The sequence below is a fragment of the Carcharhinus amblyrhynchos genome, chromosome 5 (genome assembly GCF_965287045.1).
Source record: "Carcharhinus amblyrhynchos chromosome 5, sCarAmb.v2.hapA, whole genome shotgun sequence".
Lineage (NCBI taxonomy): Eukaryota > Metazoa > Chordata > Chondrichthyes > Carcharhiniformes > Carcharhinidae > Carcharhinus > Carcharhinus amblyrhynchos.
The window spans coordinates 92,067,619-92,094,383 of record NC_137328.1 but is presented as its reverse complement, the minus strand read 5'-3'; the positions used below and the strand labels follow the sequence as shown (position 1 = coordinate 92,094,383).

The following is a 26,765-nucleotide window of genomic DNA, read 5'->3' as shown; positions in this document are numbered from 1 at the left end:
GTGCCTGTTCGGGTACACTGAGGGAGAATTTAGCATGGCCAATGCACCTAACCTGCAAGCCTTTCGGACTGTGGGAGGAAACCTGATCACCCTGAGGAAACCTATTCAGACATGGGGAGAATGTGCAGATTCCGCATAGACAGTGACCCAAGTCACCAGGTCCCTGGCGCTGTGAGGCAAATAGGCCCTTCAGATCAACTCGCCATGCAGACCAGGTTTCCATCCTCAACTGGTCCCATTTGCCCATGTTTGGCCCATATCCCTCTAAATCTTTCCTATCCATGTACCTGTCCAAATGTCATTTACATGTTGTAATTGTACCTGCCCTCTACCACCTCCTTCGGCAGCTCATTCATACATCCTCTGCATGAAAAAGTTATCCCTCAGGTCCCTTTTAAATCTTTCCTCTCTCGCTTTAAACCTCTAGTTTTGGACTCCCCTACCACGGGTAAAAGACTGTGGCCATTCCTCTTATCTAAAGTTGAAGTTAATTTATTAGTCACAAGTAAGACTTACGTTAACACTATAATGAAGTTACTGTGAAATTCCCCTAGTTGCCACAGTCTGGCACCTATTCGGGTCAACGTCCCTAATGAGCACATTTTTCAGAATGTGGGAGGAAACTGGAGCGCCCGGAGGAAACACAAGGAGAATGTGCAATCTTCACACAGACAGTGACCCAAGCCAGGAATCTAACCCGGATCCATGGCGCTGTGAAGCAGCAATGTTAACCACTGTGCTACCATGCCACTATGCCATTTAACCTGGGGAGGTGGCAGATCCTAATGTCCATTTAATCGACAAACTCCAAATGGCAGAAATTAAAAATAATAAAATCTTTTCTAAAGAGTGAACAGAAAAGATGAGTATGGGAGGCTTCTGTTTCAGGAGAAGTGTTCTTCTTTTTGTCAGAGATGTTTTTAACTTGCTCCTAATTTCCTGATGATAACTCTTTCTCTGTCCTCAGCACACGACAGTGGGAAGATGATGAGAATGAAGATTAAGAGGAGCTCCCATGTAAAAGGCTCCCTTTCCAGCTTTGTGTCTCTTCCATGCCACTATTCAATGCTGGCTACACCTTTACCGTCCAACCATTCTTTCCAGGAGTTTCCTCGCATTAAGTGGACAAAAATAGAGGAAGGGAAGGATGGAAGAATAAAGAAAGAAACTTTAATTCTGGTGGCACAGAACGATGTGATAAAAATCGCTGCTGACTATGATGGGAGAGTGGCCGTTCCCAAACATCCTGAGAGTCTGGGCGACGCAACGCTAACCATTTGTCGCCTGCGAGCAAGTGATACTGGTCTTTACCGCTGCGAGGTAATGGTCGGCATTGAAGATGAGCAAGACACTGTCTCATTAGATGTCACTGGTGAGTTCTTCTATGCCAAGTCATATTCAGCTAATGGATTGCCTGTTGCAGACACATTGAAACCTGTCAAATGACAAATTATTGGACGAACATCTTGCTCGTACTCATAGCAAACATTCCATGACAGGTCTAGCTGCGGTGCATGCCAGCCTGAGTAGAAAACGGGTCTGCACAATCAGTCAAATTTCATTGTATTTCTTTTAGACTTAGAAGTCTCAGTTTTAATTAAAAGTGACATTTATCTGACTGAAAAGTACAAGATTGTAAATTTTGTCACAATGTCATCTCTTATCAACTTAATCCAGGATGGATGTGAGCAGTTGAACTGACTGACACTGCAGTGTAGTATTGACAGAGGCTGTATTGTTCAGATTCTTTTGATAGACAGTAGCCAAATATCCTGTCTGCATATTGTGATGCCTAATTTTCATTAAAATAATCAAAGAAGATCAGGGATACCAATGTCTTCCCTCAGTCAATGCAACCAAAAGTATTTTAGCCTTATGAAATCTTCCTGGGCACAAGAAATGACGAACTTGTTTAGCATTTTAATAGCAACTACTACATGTCACTGTAAATCATGATATATGAAGTACTTTGAAACATTTATGAGGAATGTATTAAGGTACTTTATAAATGCAAGCCTCCCTCTATATTTGGATACCACTGTTAAATATTTCTCTTCCTTCACTACAGGGTTTCTCTGGAAATTAGCTCAGCTGTCCACAAATGCAGAAAGGTTTAAAGATTACTAAAAGACAGCAAAACTGGAAATTGCTGTATTTCTGTTTAGAAGGGGAAGAAAGTCAAATTTGCCTTCCCCTTTAAGGTGCAGTTTTGATCTATGAGGAGTGGTGAACTTCAAGGAAATGCAAACACTCTTCCCAGTATTTATTCAATAACAATCACACTGTGTGATCAGGGCTTCATTTTCATTGCAGTATCAGCTTGCAGTTATACACCAGAGGGGGCGATATTAAGAAAGGTGATCAAATAGTCAAATAAAGAGCAGTTTAAAGGAAGATGAGAAGGTGGACAAGCAGGGACGCCCGTAGAGAAAAATGCAATATTCAAGGTAGTTGAAAGCACAGCAAGAAATGGTGAGGCACAGGAAGGGAGGGAGTGTAATAGCTATTGTGGTGTCAGAGGAACAAAGAGCAGATAACTTGCAGCAACAACTAAAATCCACTGCAGTAAATGAGTGTAAATGGCCCGCATTAATTTTCCTCCCTGTTATGGGCATTTAAATTTATCAAGCCTTCTGCTTTGCTTAACACTGGTCAATGTGTTCCATGATGGTTATAATCTTCAAGTGTTACTAGACGACAATAATGATAAATAGTGAAAAAGTAAATGGATGTTTTTATCGTCTTGCTGTCACTTTTGATGGAAAATAATTTTTGGAGGGATCTGGCATAACAAGCCCCCAGCTCATTTTGCACGTTCACTTTGAGAGAATTGCCATTGCTGCAGAGTAAAACCCTGCTATGCTTGTCCCTGTTCAAGTAGAAAAGTGGGCTAGGTACAGGTTACAGACATCATAGAATCCCTACCGTACAGAAGGAGACCAGTTGGCCCATCGAATCTGCACTGACTACAATCGCACCCAGGCCTATTGCCATAACCCCATATTTTTACCCTGCTAATTCCCTGACACTAACGTCAACTTAAGGCCAATCCACCTAACCCGCACATCTTTGGACTGTGGGTGGAAACTGAAGCACCAAAAGGAAACCCATGCAGACATGGGGAGAATGTGCAAACTCCACACAGACAGTGACCCGTGGCTGGAATTGAACATAGGTCCCTGGCGCTGCAAGGCAGCAGCGCTAACCACTGTGCTACCGTGCTGCCCTCTCAGGCATCGCCTTCCGAAACCCTCAACGACCAGCGAATAGAACTGATGAATGCACATCAGAATTGGGCGACATTGATTCGAAGGATTGGCAAACCATGAACATAAACCTGCCCCCATTTATTTGAAGCTGTCTCTAGATGTGCTAAGAAAACATTCTTTCTCAAAAGGAATGTAGTGTTATAGGGATTCAATCGCATCTAAGCAATAGACTGAGATGTACATTGTGACTACAAATGTTAGGCAGTTTTTAAGGCTGTCCAATTGTGGTTGAAACAACCTATACAGACCAAAAAAAAAGTAGTTATTTTTGATGCTCATTTTGCACGTTATCATAATTATTTATCAACTATTGTCTTTTTCTAAAGTTTTGGAAATGTTTTTTACATTTTTGGATAGATATCAAACATCTCAAATGTTCTATACGTTCCTCACCCTCAGTCCCTTCTCCCTTCTTGTTTCTGTAAGCACTGACACGCAGATTCAGTTTCATCTTTACAACCAGTTCCCTTCCCCACCAAAATTACTTTCAAATTTAAGACAGTGAGGGTGAGCACAGGTAAGCAGCACCGATAAAGTCAATCCGTTTTCTCAAGCCTGCACGCTATAGCAAGAGTCATAGGTTGATGAGCTGAAATTTCTTCTTGTTGGTCCAAGTGTGTTGAGGCTAATTATTGACCTCGTACTGCAGCAGAAGGCCAAATTCAGCTGACTCAGCACCCACTAGGAATTGAATACATGTCTGATTCTCTGTAGCTTCAGTTCCCTACTCGGCAGGGCATTACCAGCTGAGCCATTGGCCCATTTGATTTTGAATTATGACCAATAAGCTTTCTCAACTGTAAGTCATTAAGGATGTTTCTAATTTGTCCAAAAGCACCAGCCAAATGGATGACAGTCCTGCTGGATTTGAAGTAATGGTGGCTGGGAGCTGATCGTGGCATATTATAAATCTTTCAACATGTGGAAGCCTTTAAATTCACTTCCATCGTGCCTTCTACTGCCCAGTTTCCAAATGCCAGTGATATCTAATACTAATATCACTTCTGCTACATAGATGGGACACAGGGATATGTAATGCAATCCTTGTGGACATCAAGCATAACTGGTCTCCACTGATTTGCATCCAAGAACATAATGTTTCCTCTAAAGCAGATGGAAAGTTTGTTCCTCACTGCCTTGGCTCTCTGTGACAATTATCAAGAGGTTACAGAATTGCAGGCAACACTGCTTGAACCATTGCCTTCAAGAGAAGGGAAGCCATGCCTTTTGGTGCATTTACTGAGAAGTGCCATTCCACCTGCAGGTGTTATATTCCATTATCGGGCAGCAGCCAGCAGGTATTCACTGAACTTTGAGATGGCTAAACAAGCATGTGAGGAAAACAGTGCCACGATTGCCACCCCCGAACAGATCCAGGCCTCGTATGAAGATGGGTTTGATCAGTGCGATGCTGGTTGGCTTTCTGATCGAAGTGTCAGGTAAGCGATTGACTGCACCAGTGTTTTGCTGTGAAATTTAAAAAAGCAGCAGTGTAACAATATGGAAAGAAGTGGTAGAAAGAACAAGGATGTGCAGAATTAAATAAAGGGTACAATTTGCAGGAGGGTAGAGGAACAGAAATCTGGGGTAAATGTGCCAGAGTCATTGAAGGTAATGGGGAAGGTTGGAAAAGTGCTCAGAAAGACACATCAGGTGTTAAACTTTATAAATAGAGGCATAGAATATAAAAGCAAGAAAATCATGATGAGTTCCTATAGAATGGGTTCAGCCTCAATTTTGGACATCACACTCCAGGAAGGAGGAGAAGAGTTTAGAGATTGTGCAGCGAAGTTTTACGAGACAGATTCCGGGAATATATTGGAAATGCTGGAGATGCTCACTGTAGAGAGATAGATGTGTTCAAAATTATGAGGAGCTTAGACAGAGTAGATAGAAAGAAACTGTCTTCATGGAATGAAGGGTGATGAACCAGAAAACACAGATTTAAGGGAAATGACAAAAGGATCACTGGTGACATGAGGAGAAACAATTTTACACAGTGCGAGGCTAAGAACTGGAACACACTTCCCAGGAGTGCAGTGGAAGCAGATTCCATTCTAAAAGGAGTTGAATAAACAGAGAAAATGATTTTTCTGGATTACAGGAAAGGTTGGGGAGTGGAACCAGCTGAGTTGCTCTTCCAGAGAGCTAGCATTGGACACAATGAGCTGAGTGGCCTTCTTGGCAGTAACTATTTTGTGATTCTGTGAAGTGCCTTTGGACATTTTCCTATGCTAAAGGTAATTTTTCAGCGCGTTGAGAACACTCACTGCCCTGTGCCACTGGAACCCTGATGAAGAGAGCTGTACTATCTGCTTGTAGGTTTTGAGCTGGAGCTATATCAGTTGCCTTTAAATTGGTGCATAAACTTTCACTGTCCCCCATTCCACTTATAGCTGTTAAAATGATGGATTGTCGCTAACACGTCAAATCAACCAGTTATTTCTCCATTAAGAGATGTACATGAAAAGCAATGTTAGCTACTGCTTTGATGATTCTGCCAATACTCATATGCAACCGTCTGCTTTGGGATTAGAATGTGCCTCAAGGAGTTTTAAAATTAGTGCTCTAATAAAATATGCTTTTGGAAGAGCACTGCTGGAAGGTCATTTATTTTCTCACCAGATGTAGGCTGAGGACAGAAAGACTTTTTTTATGATATGCGCACAGTGTAATGGTGGAATTGTGGTTCTCCGTTTCAACCCAAACATCTTCATTTAGCTTTGATGGTCCTAACTTTATGGGGGATTGATGTTTTGATAATTAGACAAAAGAAGTTGGCTGTGAATATTTAACCAATGAGAATTGGTATCAATTAACTCAGTAGCAGCTCACATTTCCCACCTAAAGGTGGCTCACTGCAGTCACTGGAACATTCATGCAGGTACTGCAAACCCAAAGTGGCAAAAATGAATTAATATCTTATTTCATCTCAATGCTTTATATCCAATCTAATATCTCAAAGTGCAGCCACTTGTTACATTGATAAAAGAATTGACATTTAGCACTTAACAATGCCCCAGAAACAGCCATGTGATGATTGATGAAGCCATTTATTGTTGATGCTGTTGTTTGATGTACAAACTTTAGTCATAATATTGAAGGAATGCTCCCTAACAGTATCCAGGCTTGGGCTGACATGTAGCAAGCCATATTTGTGCCACACAAGTTCCAGACAATGACCACCTCGAACAAGAGAGAATACAACAATTGCTCATTGACATTTAATGATAACACCATGCTGGAAATAACCCTGGCACTGCCCCTGGAACCGCCCAGGCAATGTGCCTGGCAGGGGGAATTATAGATGAAGCGCAATGCCACCACGCCTCTCCTCACATTGCTGCCATTGAGAGGTTTCTTCTGGCTAGACTTTGACTTCACAGAGCTGGGGTGCCTTGATGCTAGCAGTAGTATTGTCTCCCTAAATGGTTTCTATAGTGGCCTCATTGGCTAACTGCCAATGCATTGACCCTGCTTCTAATAAGATTGCTTGGAAGGGAATGCGAAAGCGAAGTCTATCTTAAGTATTTAATTCTGGGCCCATCTCCAACCGCACCTCCGTGGCCCCAGAAAAATTCCACCCCTCAATACTAGATCTCAATCACTGCAACCTGCAAAGTTTGACTTGATCAATCAATTAATAGGCTAGTGCCAAAATAATTACTGTAGAAGTTGCTGTATTGTTATAAAAGGCCAACTGTTTCATCTTTCAGGGAAGAGAATCTCACACCTGATGTCCCAAATTGTATGGCGAATTTCTAATGCTCGCTAAAGCAATTGTTATTCGTTAAAGCCTTCTACAACCGTCTCAGGGTAACTAACCTTGTGGATAATGTAGATTTTTCAGTATCATACACATTCAGAGAACGAAAGGAAAAAAAGTGTGATACCCTTTTGTTTTCTATTGATTAAGACTGTTAATTAGCTGTTCACTGACTAATCCATAATGCAATCGTGCAGTGATTTCTTTTTTTTGTCTCTTAGATACCCAATCACTAAACCAAGACCTGGCTGCTATGGAGATAAAAGGGGGCAACCAGGTGTCCGAACATATGGAATACGAGACATCGGAGAGACCTATGATGTTTACTGCTATGTGGGAGATACGAATGGTAAGAAGCACTTGCGATAGTTGATCAATCTTTTGCTCAATAACATTGCCTTCCTGTTGACATATTTAACAAAACACTTCATAAAAGTATGGGAAGGTTCCGTGCTGTCAATGGGATAGAAATTCACCTGGGCCCTATGAATTACTTTCGGAGTGTTGGTGTCCTGTGGGTTTTGAAGATATGCATGGGAACTTTTGTTCTGTCTTGACAGTCAGACATGGCCTTAAGTTAATTGTTCAGTTGAATCCCTGAGTGTAGCATTAAAACAGGAGAGTTTTATCTCCCTGGTAATACTCCCCTGTATTAATGCAATACTTAACGATCCAAGGCTCAGACATCTGTTGAATAATGTGGGTGAGCTGTTGGCACCTGTCCCAAACAGCTTGTTCAGTTCAGGCAACATTAATTGGTTTGCTTGTTTCGCTAGTGAGTGTGTCAATGTACTGGTACCTAAAAATATAGGAGAGTGATTTCTTACATTTCTCTTCTCGAAACAGGCATACTTACCTTGATGGAAAGTTTGTAGAGCCATGGTCTATGGAGACAATGGTGGGCGAATGCGTGTCAGCTGCTGTAATGTTAAAGAGCCTGTGGTTTTGTTTTTACTCAATATCTCTCTTCTGCTCCATTTCTCTCTCATTCTCACCCCATTCTCTATTGATCCTGGTGCTTTCCTTTCTGGTTTGATTTTATGAAGCTCCTTGGAATGAGATCAGTGAAGCAGTACTCTGATATAGTTTAGGTGGATGACTGCTAATTAAAGTAAATGGGAACAATGAAGTACTTAGTATGGATAATCAGGGTTTTCTGTTATATAAATTGAGCCATTCATTAAGATTCCTTCTGATGTGGTTATTGATCAAGCTAGAGTATCAATTGCTTGCTATTGATTTTGGGCACTCATTCTTCCCAAAGTGCTGAATTACAGAATCATGTGTACCACTTCTCATTTGGAATCGAACACACAATTTACATTAAGCTGAAAATAAATTGAAGCCCCCAGTCTAGGCTGTGGCTTTATCTTACAATCATAATGATGAACTCCATTCAGTGCAACTGATGATGGATATAGTAATTTTTGAAAAATAAAAAAGTTTTACTGGAAAACTGTGAGGATGACAAGGGAACACAATGGGGGTGATCTTGAGCCCGTGCTCTCCGTGTGAGGGAATTGTGGTGAGGGCTCAAGATCTGGCGAAACCTGGAAATCGCAAATCTCACTGCCGATGTTCAGGGAAAGGGGGAGTTGTCATTGTTGGGGGGATGGGAGAGAGAGACAAAGAGAGGCTCAGATCATGGGGGAGTGGGAGTATTTTTTCCTCTGATCATAGAATCACAGCATCATACAGTGCAGAAGAGAACTTTCAGCCCATCGAGTCCGCACCGACACATTAGAAATGCCTGAACTCCCACCTTATTCCATCTGCCAGCATTTGGCCCATAGCCCTGAATGTTATGATGTGCCAAGTGCTCATCCAGATACATTTTAAAGGATGCATGGCAGCCCGCCTCTTCCACCCTCTCTGGCAGCATACTCCAGACTGTCACCACCTTTTGGGTAAAAAGGTTTTTTTTCACATCGCCTCTCCCCCCAAAACTCCTGCCCCTCACCTTGAACGATGTTGCCTTGTGACTGACCCATCATCAGCTGCTCTTTATCTGCTTTGTCCATGTTTCTCATAAACCTGTACACCTTGATCAGGTCGCTCTTCAGTCTTCTCTGCTCTAATGAAAACAACCCAAGCCTAAACAGCCTCTCTTCATAACTTAAATGTTTCACCCCAGGCAGCATCCTGGTGAATCTCCTCTGCACCCTCTCTAGTGCAATCCCACTTCTGGTAATATGGTGACCAGAACTTCATGCAGTACTCTAGCTGTGGCCTCGCCAAAGTTCTATATTGACTTCCCTGCTTTTGTAATCGATGCCTAATTTGATAAAGGCAAATGTCCCATATGCCTTTTTCACCATTCTACTTACGTGCCCTTTTGCTTTCGGAGATCTGTGGACAAACACACCAAGGTCTCTTTGTTCTACGGAACTTCCAAGTGTCCCACCATTCATTGAATACTTTCTCGTCAAATTACTTCTTCCAGAGTGTATCACCTCACACTTTTCAGGGTTAAATTCCAAGTATTTGCCAAGTATCTGCCCATATCCATCTATTATCTTATTGTTGTCCAAAATACTCTGTCTCGCTATTAACCACCCATCCAATCTTTGTGGCATCCATGATCAGGACAGCCTTCTCTGTGAAGCCAGGATTTGTTGGTTTGTTTAGACTCCGCCCCTCAACATGATGTTTGAAACATGCCCTCCTTTTTTTGACAAAGTGTCAGAAGATCTGGAGAGAAAACTGGCCTATTTCATGCTGGTTTTCAGTCAGATCCTGACGCTTTGTCTTTGTTTGGAAGATTCTGCCCGCTATATTTTGAACCTTGTAAATACTTCATGTTAGCTGTGATTTAAAAGTTAAAATTAAAGTTTACTTATTAGTCACAAGTAGTCTTACTGCAATGAAGTTACTGTAAAAATCTCTGTTTTACACGGAATGAGGGGCTTCATATCACTTGGACCTTTCGTGATGCTGTTTTGAAAAGGCAACTTTAGGCCTTTTTTCTTTGGAGTTAAATCTTCAGTTCTCTGAAGCTGAACAATTATTAGGGTCTTTATTTTAGCCATAAATATAAACAAGAACCAGAATGTGAAAAAAAATGATTATTTTCCAGATCCTTCATCTTCTTGAAGCAAAATTTCACGGAAGTTGACACTTAACCAAAATAAAATAAACATTGGGGTGGCATGGTGGCACAGTGGTTAGCACTGCTGCCTCACAGAACCAGGGACCCGGGTTCAATTCCTGGCTTGGGTTACTGTCTGTGTGCAGTCTGCACATTCTCCCTGTGTTTGTGTGGGTTTCCTCCGGGCGCTCCTCCCACAGACTGAAAGATGTGCCGGTTAGGTGCATTGACCCAAACAGGTGCCGGAGTGTGGCAACTAGGGGAATTTCATTGTACTTCATTGCAGTGTTAATGTAAGCCTTATTTGTGACAAATAAATAAACAAACTTTTTACTGCTTTTTGCTAATTGTTGGTCAGCTATATTAATTAGAAAGTTTGGAGCCCAGAATGCCAAAAGAGCTTTCTGATTCAAATTTACCGCTTCAAAAGGATAACATTTCACTAAAAGATTTCCCTTTAATGCTGATGTTTCATTCAACTGTAACAAAATGTCAGAAAGATCACTGGCTGATTCCTGATCTCACAGGTGTCATAGACTCTGCAATACTTCAGGCAAACTAGTCACATGTCAGTCTTAACATGAATCTTGGCAAGATGTTTGACAACATGGTCATTGAAAAGTTATGGAATCCCTACAGAGCAGAGGGAGACCATTTGGCCCGTCGAGTCTGCACTGATTCTTTGAAAGAGCATCTTGCCCCAGCCCACTTCCCTCCCTATCCATGTAATCCTGCATATTTACCCCACCAATCTCCCTAACCTATACATCTTGGGATGCTAAGGCACAATTTAGCATGGTCTATCCACCTAATCCCCACATCTTTGGAGTATGGGAAGAAATCAGAGCACCCAGAGGAAACCCACGCAGATACGGGGAGAACTTGCAAACTCCGCACAGTCACCTGAGGCTGGAATTGAACCCGGGTTCTTGGCACTGTGAGGCAGTAGTGCTAACCAAGATGCTACCCTTGTCTTGTGTTGCCTCACATGCTTTTAGCAAGGGCCGCTTAACAGCAATCAGTGATAAAAATCTTGCTAATCTTCACCTCTCTAACCCAGGGGGCCCATGACAAATTGTAGCATCCATATATTCCTCCAGTGGAGATCAATAAACTTGACACATCATGCTGGGTAGACCAAACCTGTCAGCTTCTAATTCTGTATATGCTCAATAACTCACTGGATAAGCTCACTGACACATTGGTGGAGAAAGCCAGACATTCTTCCTGCCAATGCCCACGTAAAGTGGTGCAATATGTACACAGTAAGAAAATACTTGAGATTCTTTACTCATTTGCTGATGATTGTAGGGGAATACAAATTTACATCTTTAGATAAGGAAAAGGATCTCTCTCAGCCAGAGTCAACATACAGCTGCCCTTTGTTGGCAGCAAGTTAAAACATTGTCATGGTTTCTGTTTTCATTCACTATGTTAGCTTAGTGAGGCAGAGGTAAAGTCCAGAGAAGCTTCAGCAGATGTGAGAGAGCCCGATTAAATTTCACATTCGTTGTCTTAAACTTTAGCGATCAAAGCAAGGATAAGATGCTACTTAATTTTGGTATGGGTAAACCCATCATTAGATACCGGCTGTATACACTGAAATATTTATTTGTTCACCAGTGAGCTTTAAGATTTCACTCTTTGTGCTTACCTTTGAATTGACTTTGCAACACTTTACCAACTTCAATGCCATTTCTTCAAAGGTGAAACTCTGGCTTTGCCAAGTCAAACTCAAATTTTAATGAATCCGTCGCACACAAATTAAGGAAAGGTTCATTAAATAACTTGCAAAACCATTAGTCCTCCTGCTGATAACAGCATGTGAACAAGGAAAGAATAAGGTCAACTGTTTGTTATAAAGCACTTTGAATTACTGACAGTGCTGCTCAACTGAACATAGGCTTCAACAGCGAGAAATCCATATCAAAGAGTAAAGTTTTTATTTTGGTTCCAATCAGTGGGTTTTCCAATGGATTTATGATAAATGTTTAAAAAAAAATTCAATTAACGAACATTCATCTGTGGGGTTAATACGTTCTGCTAGGGCCTGTGAGAGAATAGCAGCAGCATACTTCAACTGGTCACTGACACACTAAAGTCCTTGTTGGGCTTTAGAAGGTTTTCAATTCAATTCCTACCCTGTGCTGTTCTCACCCCAGTTTAACAGTTGAGCTAAAGCTACCAGTGAAAAAAAATCCAGCCGTGGTTTTTAGTTCCTGATTGCTATGCAGCGAGACTTGCCACAAAGTGTAAGCACAATAGGAAAGAGAGCAAGATTGGACTCGCCTGTGAGCACCTTATGAATTGAACGTCCAGCCATCACTGCCCAACCTCATTTGTAAAGAATATGTCACTTCATAGACGTACCTAAGGTAGCTGCGGGACTTGTGCTATGAACCAGAATCCCGAGGAAGGGGGTAAATTACAAAAAAAAATGGAAGGATTACATTTTCCCTATAGGTGCTAAGGATTAAAGTTGAGTTTCTTAAAGTTGAAAATGATGGTTATCACTTCTAATAAATGAGATGCATGGTTCAGTAGTAATTGGTACTATTGGTGAAAATAATGAGGTCATGCAGCTGGGACCTTATTTGAACGGATATATTTTCTGTCTGAATTGGATGACAGATTTCCTTGAAATATTTGACTCCTTTGATGATTGGAATAACAAGATTGTTATCATTAATTAGTTGTGGCTTCAAAGTTTGAGATTTGTCTCTATCACAGCAGGTTACTTTATGCATTTGTTTTAAGTTTTATTATTTGAGTCTCTTTGTTGTATTCTGCCTCCTTGAGATCTAGTTACAAGTAGACCTGACTCCTCTCCAATAAATCAAATGTTATTCCAACGGAGGTTTCCTTTTACAGGATTTGTGCCGTGCTTTGAGGTCTATGATGCTATGAGTTGAGTAAAATAACAACCCAGCACAGTTATCGTGTTATGGCAAGGGGGAAGTGTATGTGAGTTCCAGGCTTGTCAAGGACTAATGGTCATCTACTTGAGTCACTAACTGGGGTTGTCTTTTAACTTATCTTCCAGGCATAAAACTGGCCTTCCAGTTCAGCAGCCCACTATAGAAATGCCGGATTTGTTTTATTTCAATCAAAACTAATGTGCTGAGTTGAAAATCTGCATTCCTTTATTCAGTTTGCAGCCTGTTTGTTTCTTGGAGAACCATTTGGAGGTAAAACACTTTACCTCTGGGGGCAAGAGAAGAGGGACTTGAACACGAAAAACATTTCCCCAATGTGTACAAAAAGACTCTGCAAATGTTTAAAATCTAAACCAAAAACAACAAATGCTAGATACATGGTCAATAGTTGTATTGAGAAAGACAGGCTAATGTTTTGGCTCTTGTCCCTCAGAATGTTCTGATAAAGCCTGAGGAGGAAATCTCTTATCTCTTTACTAATCACCAAATATTCAGAGCTTCTCTTTAAACACATTCCCGCCAAGCGACTACAGGCAGAAGTGATAGTTTTGGAAAGTCATTGACGCTTCATCTTGAGAGGGCTATAATGGTGGACAGATAGGAAAGAACAAAACAAAGTTGATATGAATGAATACTTTAAACAGATGTTGGGTCATCCAGACTCAAAATGTTAGCTCTGTTATCTCTCCTCAGATGCTGTCAGACCTGCTGAGATTTTCTAGTATTTTCTGTTTTTGTTTTAGATTCTAGTGTTCGCAGTATTTTGCTTTTACTTTGGGCAGACTTTCCTCTTCCTGGCCTAGGCATATTGGATCCCTTGGGCTCAACATATAGAGAAAGATTAGGCCGGAAGGGTTGCACATCGCATAAACTCCTGCTTATCTGATTCCTTCTCTGCACTACATCCAAGTGATGCTGTGAACTAGATGAAGGGATTGAAAGTCTGCCCCAATGTTCTGAAGTAGTATTAAAAACAATGAATGAATCATAGAATCCCTACAGTGCAGGAGGAGACCAGTTGGTCTATCAAGTCTGCATTGACAGCCATCCCATTTAGGCCTTAATCCTGTAACCCCACATATTTACCCTGCTAATGCTCCTGACACTAAGGGGCAATTTAGCATGGCCAACCAACCTAACTGACATATCTTTGGAATATGGGAGGAAACCGGAGAAAACCCGCACAGACACAGGGAGAATGTGCAAACTCCACACAGAAAGGCCAGAATTGAACCCAGGCCCCTGGTGCTGTGAGGCAGCAGTGCTAACCACTGTGCCACCATGCTGCCTAAGTGCCAAATGAGATTTTTTTGGATGTAGTTCTTGAATGCTGATGAGATAACGGGAGTGGTAAATATGTTCCCTGATGGCACAACACAAGGCAAGGTGTCATTTCGAGATTTGCAGACAAGGAGGTCCCACATGTGATCTGTAGATACAAAGATATTAACCTCTCCCTTTCATATGCCAACATAGGCACAGAAACAATTGCCTAAGTTTCAGAAAGGTGAGACCATAGGGAGCAAAGAGAGAAAAACATAAATTTATCTTTTTTGTTAGTCTTCAAGTATTACTAAGTCATAGATTCTAAGGGCGTGATCTTACCGACTGTTCACGCCACACTCCTGCTGAAGTATAGTCGGGGAATTTGGTGGCCACCCAAATCTGTTCACTGCAGTGGGTTGGGAAAATCCCGCCGGCGTGAAATACCTGTAACATTCCGGTCATAGATACAATGCAGTCAAGGCCCTTGGCCAATTGAGTCTGCATCAGCCAGATCTACTACTAAAGGTAGATCCCATTTTCCAGCATTTAATGTTATGATATTTCAAGTGCTCATCCAAATGTTTTTAAAGATTGTAAGATTTCCTGCCTATACTCCCTTCCCAGGCAGTGCACTCCAGATTTCCATGCAGTGCATGGGACAAGCAAAACAAACAGAAGAGGGGAAGAGAGAAACAGAAATGTATTAATAAACTATTCATTGAAAATGATTTGGGAAAGGAATTAAAATACTCTGGGAATTTGACAGCTTAGGTATCAGTTTGTTCTGTTGTGTGATTTCTTAGGATGAGCACTCAGACTGATCTTCCTCTCTTGTTTAATAGGGTTTGTGTTTCATGTGTCAGCACCAGGAAAGTTGACATTTGCTCAATCACAGCGGGAGTGCAAGCATAGGAATGCACAGTTAGCAACAACTGGCCAGTTACATGCTGCGTGGAAGCAAGGTCTCGATCGCTGTGACTATGGCTGGCTGGCAGATGGCAGCGTGCGTTATCCAATTGTCCACGCCAGGAGTCAGTGTGGAGGAGGCCTTGTCGGAGTGAGGACCAAGTACAGATATGACAACAGAACTGGGTTTCCTGATCCTCAGTCAAAGTTTGATGCCTACTGCTTCCGAGGTAAATAAGTATCTGAAAATTTGCGCTAACATTACTAATATAAATTCCCTTTCAGTTGTTGGGATGCATCATCAAAATATGCTCCAGAGGTCTAATGAGCCATTCCTACCTCATCAGCTCCTGATAACTCTAACTGGTGGGTTCCAATCCCATGTTGTGAGTGCAATTTTGCAAACATTACTTCTAGGATGTTATGCAGCATGAAGGGCAATAAAATGGAAAAAGATGTGAAAGAAATAGTCTCCTTTAGCATTAATGTATGTATATGGAATTGTCTCTTATCTCCTCTGACCGGTTTGAGAAAGTGGTATTCAAGGTGTCATGACTTTTTTTGAAGGGGCAGTGGTGTCGCTTTCCGTGATATGATTGTTGAAAGGAGTTCACATCACACATTTACTCAGGTACAAAGAGGACAGTTCTCTTCCCAGTCCCTTCCATGGAGCAAGTTCAGTAGACTAGAACTTCCAACTGCCCCTGACTTGCACCCCGAATGTAAAATTCTGTATGTGGAATCCTACCTGCAGAGAGAGGGTTGCAGAAGATGGGGTCCTTTACTTCCGAAGGTCGCAGACGAAATTAAGACTTTCCATTATGGTACTGACAAAATTGAAGGTTGTCTAGTTGATTGATGAGAATGCATGCGGTGCAAAGGAGAAAGTGATAGAGTCTATGACATATGATGTATTCCTATTACTTCTTAATATACATGTCTAAATTTGGCAGATGTCTTTCTTACTCTCAATGTCTACTGGGAATTTATGGAACTAACTCCAGGTGATGAAGAACTGGGAGCTGCCCATTCATTTCTGTCCTGCCTCAGAAATTTTGCCTTAAAATCTTTAATATTTATTTCTTCTTCTTTGAGACCATATTGTTTGATTCAGTCACAAATGTGAGATATCAGAAACAGCAAATTAATTTCACATGCTATGTGAACCTCTGTTAATGCCTTGATAGCTTGTCTGTGTTTCTCAGTGCTCTGTTTTCTTTTATCTCCAATTTTGTCACTGTTCTGCATTCTGTTCTTTATTACTTCCTTATGTCTTTCCCTCCTGTCACACTGACATTTCTCCTACCTTTCTGGCCTTTCCCACTCTCTGGCCTTTCTTCTTATTTCTCTCTCTTGTTGCCCCCTCTCTCCCCCTCTTCCTCTCTTGACTTTCATGCTTTCCTCCCTATGGTTAGAGCTGGAATATGTGCTAAAACTTTACAAATCACTGATAATGCCTCAGCTGGAATACTGTGTCTGAGTCTGGGCATCTGAATTTTGGAAGGATGTCAAGACTGTCTGTCTTGCTTCCTCATCATTCCTTTGTCCCTTTCCCTGGTACTCACAGGGACACGTTCACACACATACAGATTAATTAAAACAGATCCAACAGAGAATTTGGTCGCAAAAGGAATGTTAGTTTGTTTGGAAATAAGAATGCCTGTTCTTGAATGCTGTTCCTCTGCCATTATTATAAAGATTTAAATTGGAAAATGCATTCCCCAGTGTGATCGTCATCATCCAGACTAGAACAATCCCAGACTTGATTCCTAGTCTGTGATAAATTGATTCGTCAATATTTAACTAGCAGCTGAAAGATGACAATTGTCTTGAGGCCCCCGTGATAGGGAGGGTCAAAATCACTTATGTTGGAGGTGGAATATGTGCTCAATCTATAAATCCCTGGTTATGTCTCAGCTGGAGTACAGTGTTTAACTCTGGGCATCAACATTCTGGAAAGGTGCCAAGGCTTTGGAGGGGGTACAGAGATAAGGTAGAATTGGGATGAAAGACAAGAGTTAAGTCGAGAGTGCAATAGATTGAGGGTGGCTTGATGGGGCATTAACAATAAGAGGCTTTATTGCCACAAAAGAAAGATATATGTGTATATTTATATATACAAGGTTTGACGAGATTACAGGTGCCACTGCTCTGCTCACTAAAACATCATCCTAATAAACGACAACTCTGGGCAAACCTGCAGTGAATTCTCCATAGTTTACTGGAAGATGGTGCTAGCCAATGAAGCCCCAAAGAGTAGATGTGTGTATTGGCATAACTCCTTCTTGTGTATTTATGGTGATATGTCCTCTTGATGTGTCATCTAGTTCAAACTGTTAATAAGTGTGGCTCATGTTCCATGTGGTATATGTCTGACCTCCAGACAATTTCGCATACAGTTTCCCTATTTTGGGGTGGGGTATCGACCCAGTTTCACAACCTGATTTACTGTCAGCTTATGGTCCACAGATATGGACTCTTTTAAACATAAGTAATTTAGTTAACTGCTAAACATGTTTGAAATGCTTACAACTCTGTTTAACTACTGGCACAATGGGTGCTGTCCACTCTGCAAATTGTGCAGGCTTGATGATGCCCAAGTCTTCTAGTCATTTTAACTCCACCCCTATGTTTTCTACTAATGCGTAGGGTACAGGTCTTGGTCTACTAAATCTCAGGATGGTTTTCCAGATCCACATGGATTTTGCTTGCAATCCTTTGACCTTTCCCAGTTCTTCCTGGAACACATCCTGATATTTTCTGATTAGTTCATGCGGGCCCCACTCTTTTAATTTTAAAAAATACCAGTCAGTTCAACTTGATCTCTTGGAGCCAGTCAAACCTTATTGAACTCGGCCCTTGGCCTGACACCACTATCAACAATGGCTGTGCAGACTGCTTTCAATAACTCACTGGGGTCATGGTTGTCCCTACAATTTTGATGCCCTCTCTGGTATACGTAGCCAGTCTAGCTGCAGTGCTCTTCAACCTGAAGGGTTGAACCCCTTCTTTGGACGTATTGATAGGTCTACTTGCTTATAAAGGAAGCCAAAGACCCCATGTCTACTTCCATCTCCAGTGGCTGGCCATTCACTAACAACATACCGTGATATCTTACCTGCTTTTAATTATTTAGTGACAACATGTTCCATTCACCTGCTGGGCAATCCGCCATACTATGCATTGGGGTTGGATTATTTGCTCTACTGGTACTGGCCAGGTCCTGCTTGTTTTTATACTTGTGACTCAAATGTCCTTTTCTTCCACACACAAAGCACTCTGCTTCTCTAAATCTACGTGTTACTGGGAGTGATTTCCCTTGCACAAATAACACTTTACTAGTGACTCTTCCAGCTTCAGCATTTATTTTATGTAAACGAGCAATGGTGGACCTCATCCCATAGTGCACTTTGTAGCTCCTGGATGCCCTTCTCAGTGCTCCCTATCCCTGAACTCATTTCCAATGTCTTTTTTAAAATTAACTGTGATTCAGCTAACAATTTTCTCTGTTTAGCTGCATTGTTTACACCGCATACCAATTGATCCCACAATATGTCATTCAACACTGACCCAAAATCACAATATTCTGCGATTTGTCTCAGCCTTGCTGCAAAGGCTTGCAATGGTTTCCCTTTGGGGATCTTCCCATGGAGTTAACTTTGTATCTTTTTAACATTACTGAGGGCTTAGGATGGTAATGCCCTTTGCTAACTCAACGAGCTCTGCAAATGTTTTCATGTTCGGAGCGTTTGGGGATATTAAACTTCAGCTCATGTTCTACCTTTGGGTTCCACATGCAGTCCGCAATATATATTTCTTCTTATCCTCCCCCTCAATTTCATTAGCACAGAAGAAGTATTCCAAATGCTCCACACATTGTACTCTGTAGCAGCATCAAAAGTTTCTAATTTTCCTCTTTCACAGGCCGGATTGGACATCTTCTGCATCTCTTGTTACTGAACTTTCCTTCAAATCATTTGTTGCAATCTGAGTTGCTGTTGTTTTCCTCATTAGTAGTTGCTGTTGTTGCTCATCTGAGTTACTGTTGTTTACCTCATCTCCATTGAAGTAAATGCAATATTTGGTGCCCACCAGTTAGCTACCGAACAACAACAGGTTTGTTACTGTTTACAACTATATACAGAGTGCTATAATCGAGATGCTCATTCCCAGCTCCAGGTTCAATCAGCTGCAAAAGGGCCCGTGTTCTGCCCTGAGATCCCCGCGCTTGTTACTGATTGGGCGAACGGGTCACGTACCCCTTTTGATACACACCCCTTAAAGGGGCTAGTTATGACAGTCACCATGAAACTACTTGATTGTCGTAAGAACCCACTGATTCATTCTTGCCCTTTAAGGAAGGAGACATGCAGTCTTGGTCTGGCCTGTGCGTGACTTTAGAGCCATAACAATGTGATCTACCTGTCATTTGAAATGGTCTAGCCAGCCACTCCATGGTGTCAAAACTGCTGTAAAAATCTATAATCCACACAGATTACAACCACCTTCTCAAAGGATGAGAAACAAATGCTGAACTTGCCAGTGACACCCACATCCTGTAAATGAGGAAGAAATCATTTGAAATTTATTTAAAATACCCTGTTGAGGCACAATGGGCTGAAGGCGCTTCTGCTGCTCTGTTAAATCCAGCGATCTGTAAGCACCCTGATTAGAAGAGAATCAGGCTGACCGTGATTGTTCCCATTATCCATTTGCCTTCTGTCACACGTGCTAACACAAAAATTGGCTACTGGGTTTATGTACCTGAGGCTAATGCTATTTGTGGAGTTAGAGCCCAGTACAAGGAATTGCTATCAGGACAGCACCTTTCAAACCCAGGAACTCTAGCACCCAGAAGGACAAGGGCAGCGACAGCATGGGAAGATCACCCCCTGCAAGTTCCCCTCCAAGCCGCAACACTATCCTGACTTGGAATTATATTACCATTCCTTCAGTGTCACTGGGTCAATATCCTGGAAGTTCCTCCTCAGTAGCACTGTGGGTGTACATGCACCAGATAGACTGCAGCGGTTTAAGAAGGTGGCTCATTATCCACATTCTCAAAGGCAATTAGGGATGGGCAGCAAATGCTGTCTTGCCAGCAGTGCCCACACTATGAAAGAACTTTAAAGATTGACATAAGTCACATCGACATTCGTTTCTTTTATTTTATACATGACATTGTGACAAAATTTTTAAAGATTTCTTTTATGCAATGTGGATATCACCAGCTGAGCCAGTATTTATTGCTCATCCTAAATTGCCCTTGAGGGGGAGCAATTACAATTCTGCCACAATGCTATGGGTCTGGAGTCACATATTGGCCAGACCAGGTAAAGGGGCAGATTGCCTTTCATAAAGGGCATTAGTGAACCAGATGGGTTTTTACAATAATCAACAATGGTTTCAAGGTCTTCATTGGATGTTAATTTTAACCTTATATTGAATTCAAATTTCACTATCTGCTATGATGGGATTTGAACCCGGGTCCCCAGAACATTACCATGGTTCCGCGGATTATTTGTCTAGTGACACTACCACTAAGCCCACTGCCTTCCCTTAAAATACACAAGGTCTTCTTTCCTCAAGCAAAAGGACCCATTAAAAAGCTTTTCCTGAAGCCAGTGTTCTTTTAAAAAAACGGCAAAGACTGACATTTATAGTTTTAGATGGCTTCTTCTTTAAGCTTACCTTTCTGACCAGATGGAAATTTTGAAGAGTTTGTACACCAAGTTACTGTGACTAGTTCTTTGGCATTTATGTTTAATGCCAGCATTGTTGCTTTGCTGCTTCAGCATCCCTCTGGAAGATAGAGCAAGAGGATGTAAACGTCATATTTATTTTAACATTCACTGTTGTAAATTAAAATGGTTGATCTGCTTTCATGTAAAGATTGAATTTGTTAAGTTGGGACATAAAAGCACATTGCCAATGAACCCTTTCAACTAGACAGGTACTTCTACTCTGACCAGCGTCTGTGGAACACATGTTCTTCCTGTTATTCAGAATTATGTCATTTTTTAATATATCTCTCCAGAGTTCACTAGAATCTTCAGTTTGTCGGATATCAGGAATTAACTATATGAATGTTTCTTTTTTAAAAAAAATTAACAGAAGCTTCAAATCTTTTCTGATTTTGTTTTCTTAATTTCATTCTCCGTCCACTTCATGTAGCATGCATTCATGAGAGAGTGGGCACTTTATCAGGGCAATGTTGCTCTGTAACTGGTCACTCTAAGGTGCACAAAATTATCCTGAAATACTAAGTCAAGTCATGATGACAAAGAAAGAAGACATTCAGCCTAGTGAGCCCACATTAGCTCCCTGCAGAGCAATCCAATTAGATGCATTCCCCACCTCTAGATCTGTGGCCCTGCAAGTTTATTTCCCTCAAGTCCCCATCCATTTTCCTTTAGATATCCTTCTTGATCTCCACTTCCACCACCCTTTGTAGGCAGTGAGTTGCAGGTGATTTCCACTCACTGCCTAAAGAAGTTCTTCCTCAGATTCCCTCTGCATCTCTTGCCGAGAGGCTAAAAAGCCCTTGTACCAACAGCGAACTAGGACAGCTTTTCCTTATCTACTTCATTTACACCTCTGATTTCATTTGAAAATGTAAGGGGGCGATCTTACAAAAGAAATTCTGAGTCCAGAACGGGCAGGAAAATGGGAGCATTTCAGATCTGTTTCTACGGTGAGGCCACACAGGCAAGTGAACTCGAACAATTCTGTCCCGGACTCGCTAATCACGCGTAAATAAATTTTAAAATAAACATAAATAATTTATTCAGCCTCGCACTGGAAATGGGTGCAAGGTTGACTGTGCTGGATGTCTGGCCCCGGTAAGATTGCAGGAGGTGATAAACCTGATTTCTCAGTTTTCTTGCAATCATGCCAACTCACCCTGCCCAACAGCTGGCAGGCTGCAACAGTAAGATTGTCCCCTTAAGTCTTTTCGCATGGATAAGGCAATGATGAATCAGAAAGATCCAGTGCAGCTCAGAGTTGATTACTGGTTTGTGTTTCTGACTAGCATGGCATGGTGGCACAGTGGTTAGTACTACTGCCTCATGGTGCCAGGGACCCAGATTCATATTTGACCTTGGGTGACTTTTTGTGCGACGTTTGCCCATTCTCCGTTTCCTCCAGGTGCACTGGTTTCCTTCCACAGTCCAGTGATGTGCGGGTTAGATTGATTGGCCGTGATAATATGCCCCGTAGTGTCGGGAGGCTAGCAGAGTAAATGCATGGGGTTAATGGAGTGGGGCCTGGGTGGATTGTGGTCGATGCAGACTAATTGGCCTCCTTCTGTAAGGATTCTATGATTGGGTGTGAGTTGTGGTGAGATGGGGTGGAAAGTAGTCAGGTGTCCTGCTCCTGACCATTACTCATTGACAGATTGGAGCGTTCGTAAATGGGAGTTGGCTTATGGGCAGGATTGAGTTTGGTCGTTATGCTTCCAAGCAGTCAAATAGTTTGCTGACATCCATGTGAAAAAATGTGGTGAGTTGGGAAAGTACCAACACTTGCGGAACTGCCCCCGAGTAGAGAGTCAGGAGAGGAAGGGAGATGGCTGGATTCTTAAAATATACCTTCAAACGTCGCACATTTTTTCTAATATTTTCCGGTTACTCTGGATTAGATCAGCAATTTATGTTTAATTCAGACGAGACAAAGCACATAGTGTGTATGTTTCTTTCTGAATTTGTGAGAAAAGTGCAAATATTTTTAAATATAGGCTGAATGTGGAAAAAGTCATGAGCGCATGAAAAATTAGACGTCTCACCCTTACCAACGGGCGTATATTTCCCCAGTGCTTTTTTTTAAAAAAAATATGTCTGCCCCAGTTTGATTGATGAAAAGTTTAACGAAAATACAGAAAGGCTTTTCATGTAAACAGATGTTGGTGAGATAATTGGATGCGGAGAGTGAATAGATCCATGGTTTTTTTTTATTGGGAAAATCTGTCTCACATCTTACATCACTGACTGCTACTAGAAGATACCACTGAGGATATAATACAAGGGTGGTGGGGAGGGTGGGGGAGGTTATAATAATGAAAAGCAGCTGTATCTGGGAATGAGCAGCAAAAGTTGGAGATTAACCTACTAAACACACAGGGAAAAGCGATTTACGTGGCCTCTGTGTAATATAGTAAAACCCTACAGGAAATACTGTTATAGGCAATCGTCATAACAAACGTGTGCGTAACAGCTGTGCACTACACAAACTCTGAATGCCCCCATGCTTCAATTTTAGGGGCATTTATCTCATGGATTCAATGTGCCATCTCCAAGTTTCATTGAATAGGATTCCCTACAGTGCAAAAGAAGGTCGTTAGGCCCATCGAGTCTGCACTGACAACAATCCTACCTATCCTTGAAACCCCAGGTAATCCCCCTGACACTAAGGGGCAATCCCATCCAGACCTGTTCCCCGTAATCCCAAGTATTTACCCCGCTAATCCCCCTAAACTACGCATCTTGGGATACTAAGTGTTTATTTAGCATGGCCAATCCACCTAACCTACACATGGAGTGTGGGAGGAAACTGGAGCACTAGGAGGAAACCCACACAGACACGAGAAGAATGTGCAAACTCCACCCAGACTATCACCTGAGGCGGAATTGAACCCAGGTCCTTGGCGCTGTGAGGCAGCAGTGCTAACCACTGTGCCACCATGCTGCCCCAAAGTTGTTTCATGATCCATTCATGAAGATGTTTTGAAGTTACCTTTTCCATCCTTCCCTGGCACTTAGCTAATCTTGTACCTTTAAGGAATGTGGAAATTTGATTACAGAGTAAAACATAGAGCAAAATAATTAAAATTATAGCCAACCCCCCCCACCCCCCCCATAGAATTTGGGAGTAATACAACAAAGAACAAAGAACAACCCAGCACGGGAAACAGGCCCTTCGGCCCAACAAGCCCGCGCCGCCGCATCACCCTACACCTATTCTACCCTGCGTATCTACAAATAGAACCCCTGACTTAGCCAGATTCAGGGGAGAATAGTGTCAATCTGGTAAAACCAATCAGCCTAAGAGCACATCTTTGGGGTGTGGGAGGAAACCGGAGCGCCCGGAGGAAACCCACGCAACCACAGGGAGAATGCACAAACTCCCACAGACACAGGCCCAAATGGTAGTATGGAGGCCACTCCAGCCCCAACCAGCACTGAGCTGCCAGTGTTTGTGAGCTTAGTGATGGCATGTTATTTGCATGACTGTTGACAGCTGCCATGTTACCATGGTTGCATCCTATGTGCCTTCCTTCCCCGTTTGTCAGAGGCTCCAGTACTGACTGGCAGCTCCTGGAGCCAGCATGCAGACCCGCTGTGGAGACAGGGTGGGGTGGGGTTACCCTAAAACTGACTTCAGGTTAAAGGGAAAAGCCTTGCCCGGGCTTTCCTTCCCCACCGCCCCCCCCGCCCCCAACACCTCCTTCCACATCCCTTACCCCCCAGTTCACCTGCTCTTATGCCAGGTTTCCTATATAAATCGGGAGTAGAGAACTCACAGTGAAGGGAATCCCCATTGCTTCTGACATTGACTTTCCTGGTACATGTTAAGTTGAGACTCTGTCCCATGCATAGAAGCTGAGGACTTCGCAGCTGATTCCTGACCACTTCTAGGTCTTTCAGCTGGGCTTCTGCCCAAGTACAGCGTGAGTTGTCAATTGGCAGTACCAAGGAAAGTTGGCTCCATCCAGCCTTTTACTGAGGTTGCTGATCTGTTGGTAAATGATATGCAAATTGTAACCTTATGGCCCCTTTTAGGACGTTGTGACAGTGCATGTGAAGGTTTGTGGATAAGATTCTAAAGTCATTGGTAGTGTTAGAATGTAACCGGTGTCAACTTTGTATTGGATGTAATATGACCAATGGTAACAAGCTGTAAGAGTCAGCTGACCCAGTAAACCATGGAACCAATTACAGAATGATGTGATGGTCAGCTGACCTGACCAACTGACTCATTATAAATAAGAACCTGTTGGGAATTGTGGGAAACTTGGATTTGCTCAGGGTAAAGCCCCTAGTTTGGGATAATTCAGTTTCTTTATTAAACCCTTTCTTTGATTTATAAGTTGGAGTAAGTTTTGTTATATTTTTATTGTCTGCATTTGAAGATTTCCTTCTGAAGAAACAGGTAGACCCCCCCATAAATTACTGCTCTTTCTTCATTCCTCAGCCTGGTAACGTGGAGATAAGAATAATCCTGAGGGTAAATTTATGCCTGCACAATCCTAGCAGGAGACTTTGTCCCTGAGAGCACACACTGGAAATTCGGACACAAGCTGCATAGGATTTTCCAACCATCCAGATTGCAGCACAGAGCTGGAAGGTGGCCCCCAGAATTAGTTCACTCACTCACTCACATCTGATTGCAGTTAATGCTAGCAGATTTTTCCTGTTGGCTCTCTGCTCACAGTAAAAACAAAACGAAATGAAAGTTTAAAAAGTTCCCAGACTGCTTGCTCCTTGGAAATGAGCTCACACTTTCTGCCTGAGTTCTCTGAGGGACTTCACACCCAAAGACTCTGCACTTTATCACAATCAAAACTGCCCTACATTGATGACGCTGTGGACAGGCCTCTTATAAACAGCATCTCAATGGGCAGACCAAATGTACACTTGAAAGATTATTGAAACAAATTGCTTAACTCATTCAATGTACATAAAGGTCAGAATTTTCCAACTATTCATGCCAGCCGATTTTCCCATTCTGCTGCAATGAATGGAGATTCAGCTTTTTGTCAAGTTCTCCACCTTCACTGCAGCAGTTGTGTGGTGTGAACGGGGACGGTCAGATCGCCCCAAAACCTTTTTACTTTTTAAAATTTACTTCTATATGTAGTTTATTTATTTATTTATTGGTGTCCCAAGTAGGGTTACATTAACACTGCAATGAAGTTACTGTGAAAAGTCCCCAGTCACCAGACTAAGACACCAGGAAACCCATGCAGACACGGGGAAAATGTGCAAACTCCACACAGACAGTGACCCAAGCTGGGACTCAAACCTGGGTACCGGTGCTGTGAGGCAGCAGCGTTAACCACGGTGCCACTGGGTAAGACCTGGGTACTGATATATTTGACCTGAGTAATTAAATATTTAAGATGCACACTCATGCTAAACTAGTCAAAGAAATTCAGTTGTGTGGCAGTAACAAATAAGGTAAAGTCACCATAGTCCCAGATGACCATAGCTGCACTCTCTTTGAGCAGGAGAGTTGACTGGTGGTGATTTAACCGGAGGATCACCACACCTCAGATGACAAGCAAGATTGAGAAGGGGCAAAGCCTTCTTGAATAACTTCAGCTGGTATGGGAATTGAAACAAGAACAAAGAAAATTACAGCACAGGAACAGGCCCTTCAGTCCTCCAAGCCTGCACCGACTGAACTAAAACCCCCTATCCTTCCGGGTACCATATCCCTCTATTCCCATCCTATTCATCATGTATTTATCAAGACACCTCTTAAAAGTCACTATCATACTGCTTTCACTACCTTCTCCGTCAGTGAGTTCGAAT

The 26,765-nt window shown here is 42.2% G+C and overlaps 1 protein-coding gene across 3 annotated transcripts in view; it reads left to right on the top strand.

Moving 5' to 3' along the window:
• LOC145343180 (uncharacterized) overlaps positions 1-26,765 on the top strand; it is a 195,150-nt gene that overhangs the window by 25,250 nt on the left and 143,135 nt on the right. For all 3 annotated transcript variants that reach the window (XM_080189181.1, XM_080189180.1, XM_080189178.1), the window contains exons 4-7: positions 968-1,372; positions 4,534-4,708; positions 7,257-7,384; positions 15,168-15,461. In XM_080189181.1, coding sequence (XP_080045307.1) covers positions 968-1,372; positions 4,534-4,708; positions 7,257-7,384; positions 15,168-15,461 — 1,002 coding nt within the window. The remainder of the gene's footprint in view (positions 1-967; positions 1,373-4,533; positions 4,709-7,256; positions 7,385-15,167; positions 15,462-26,765) is intronic.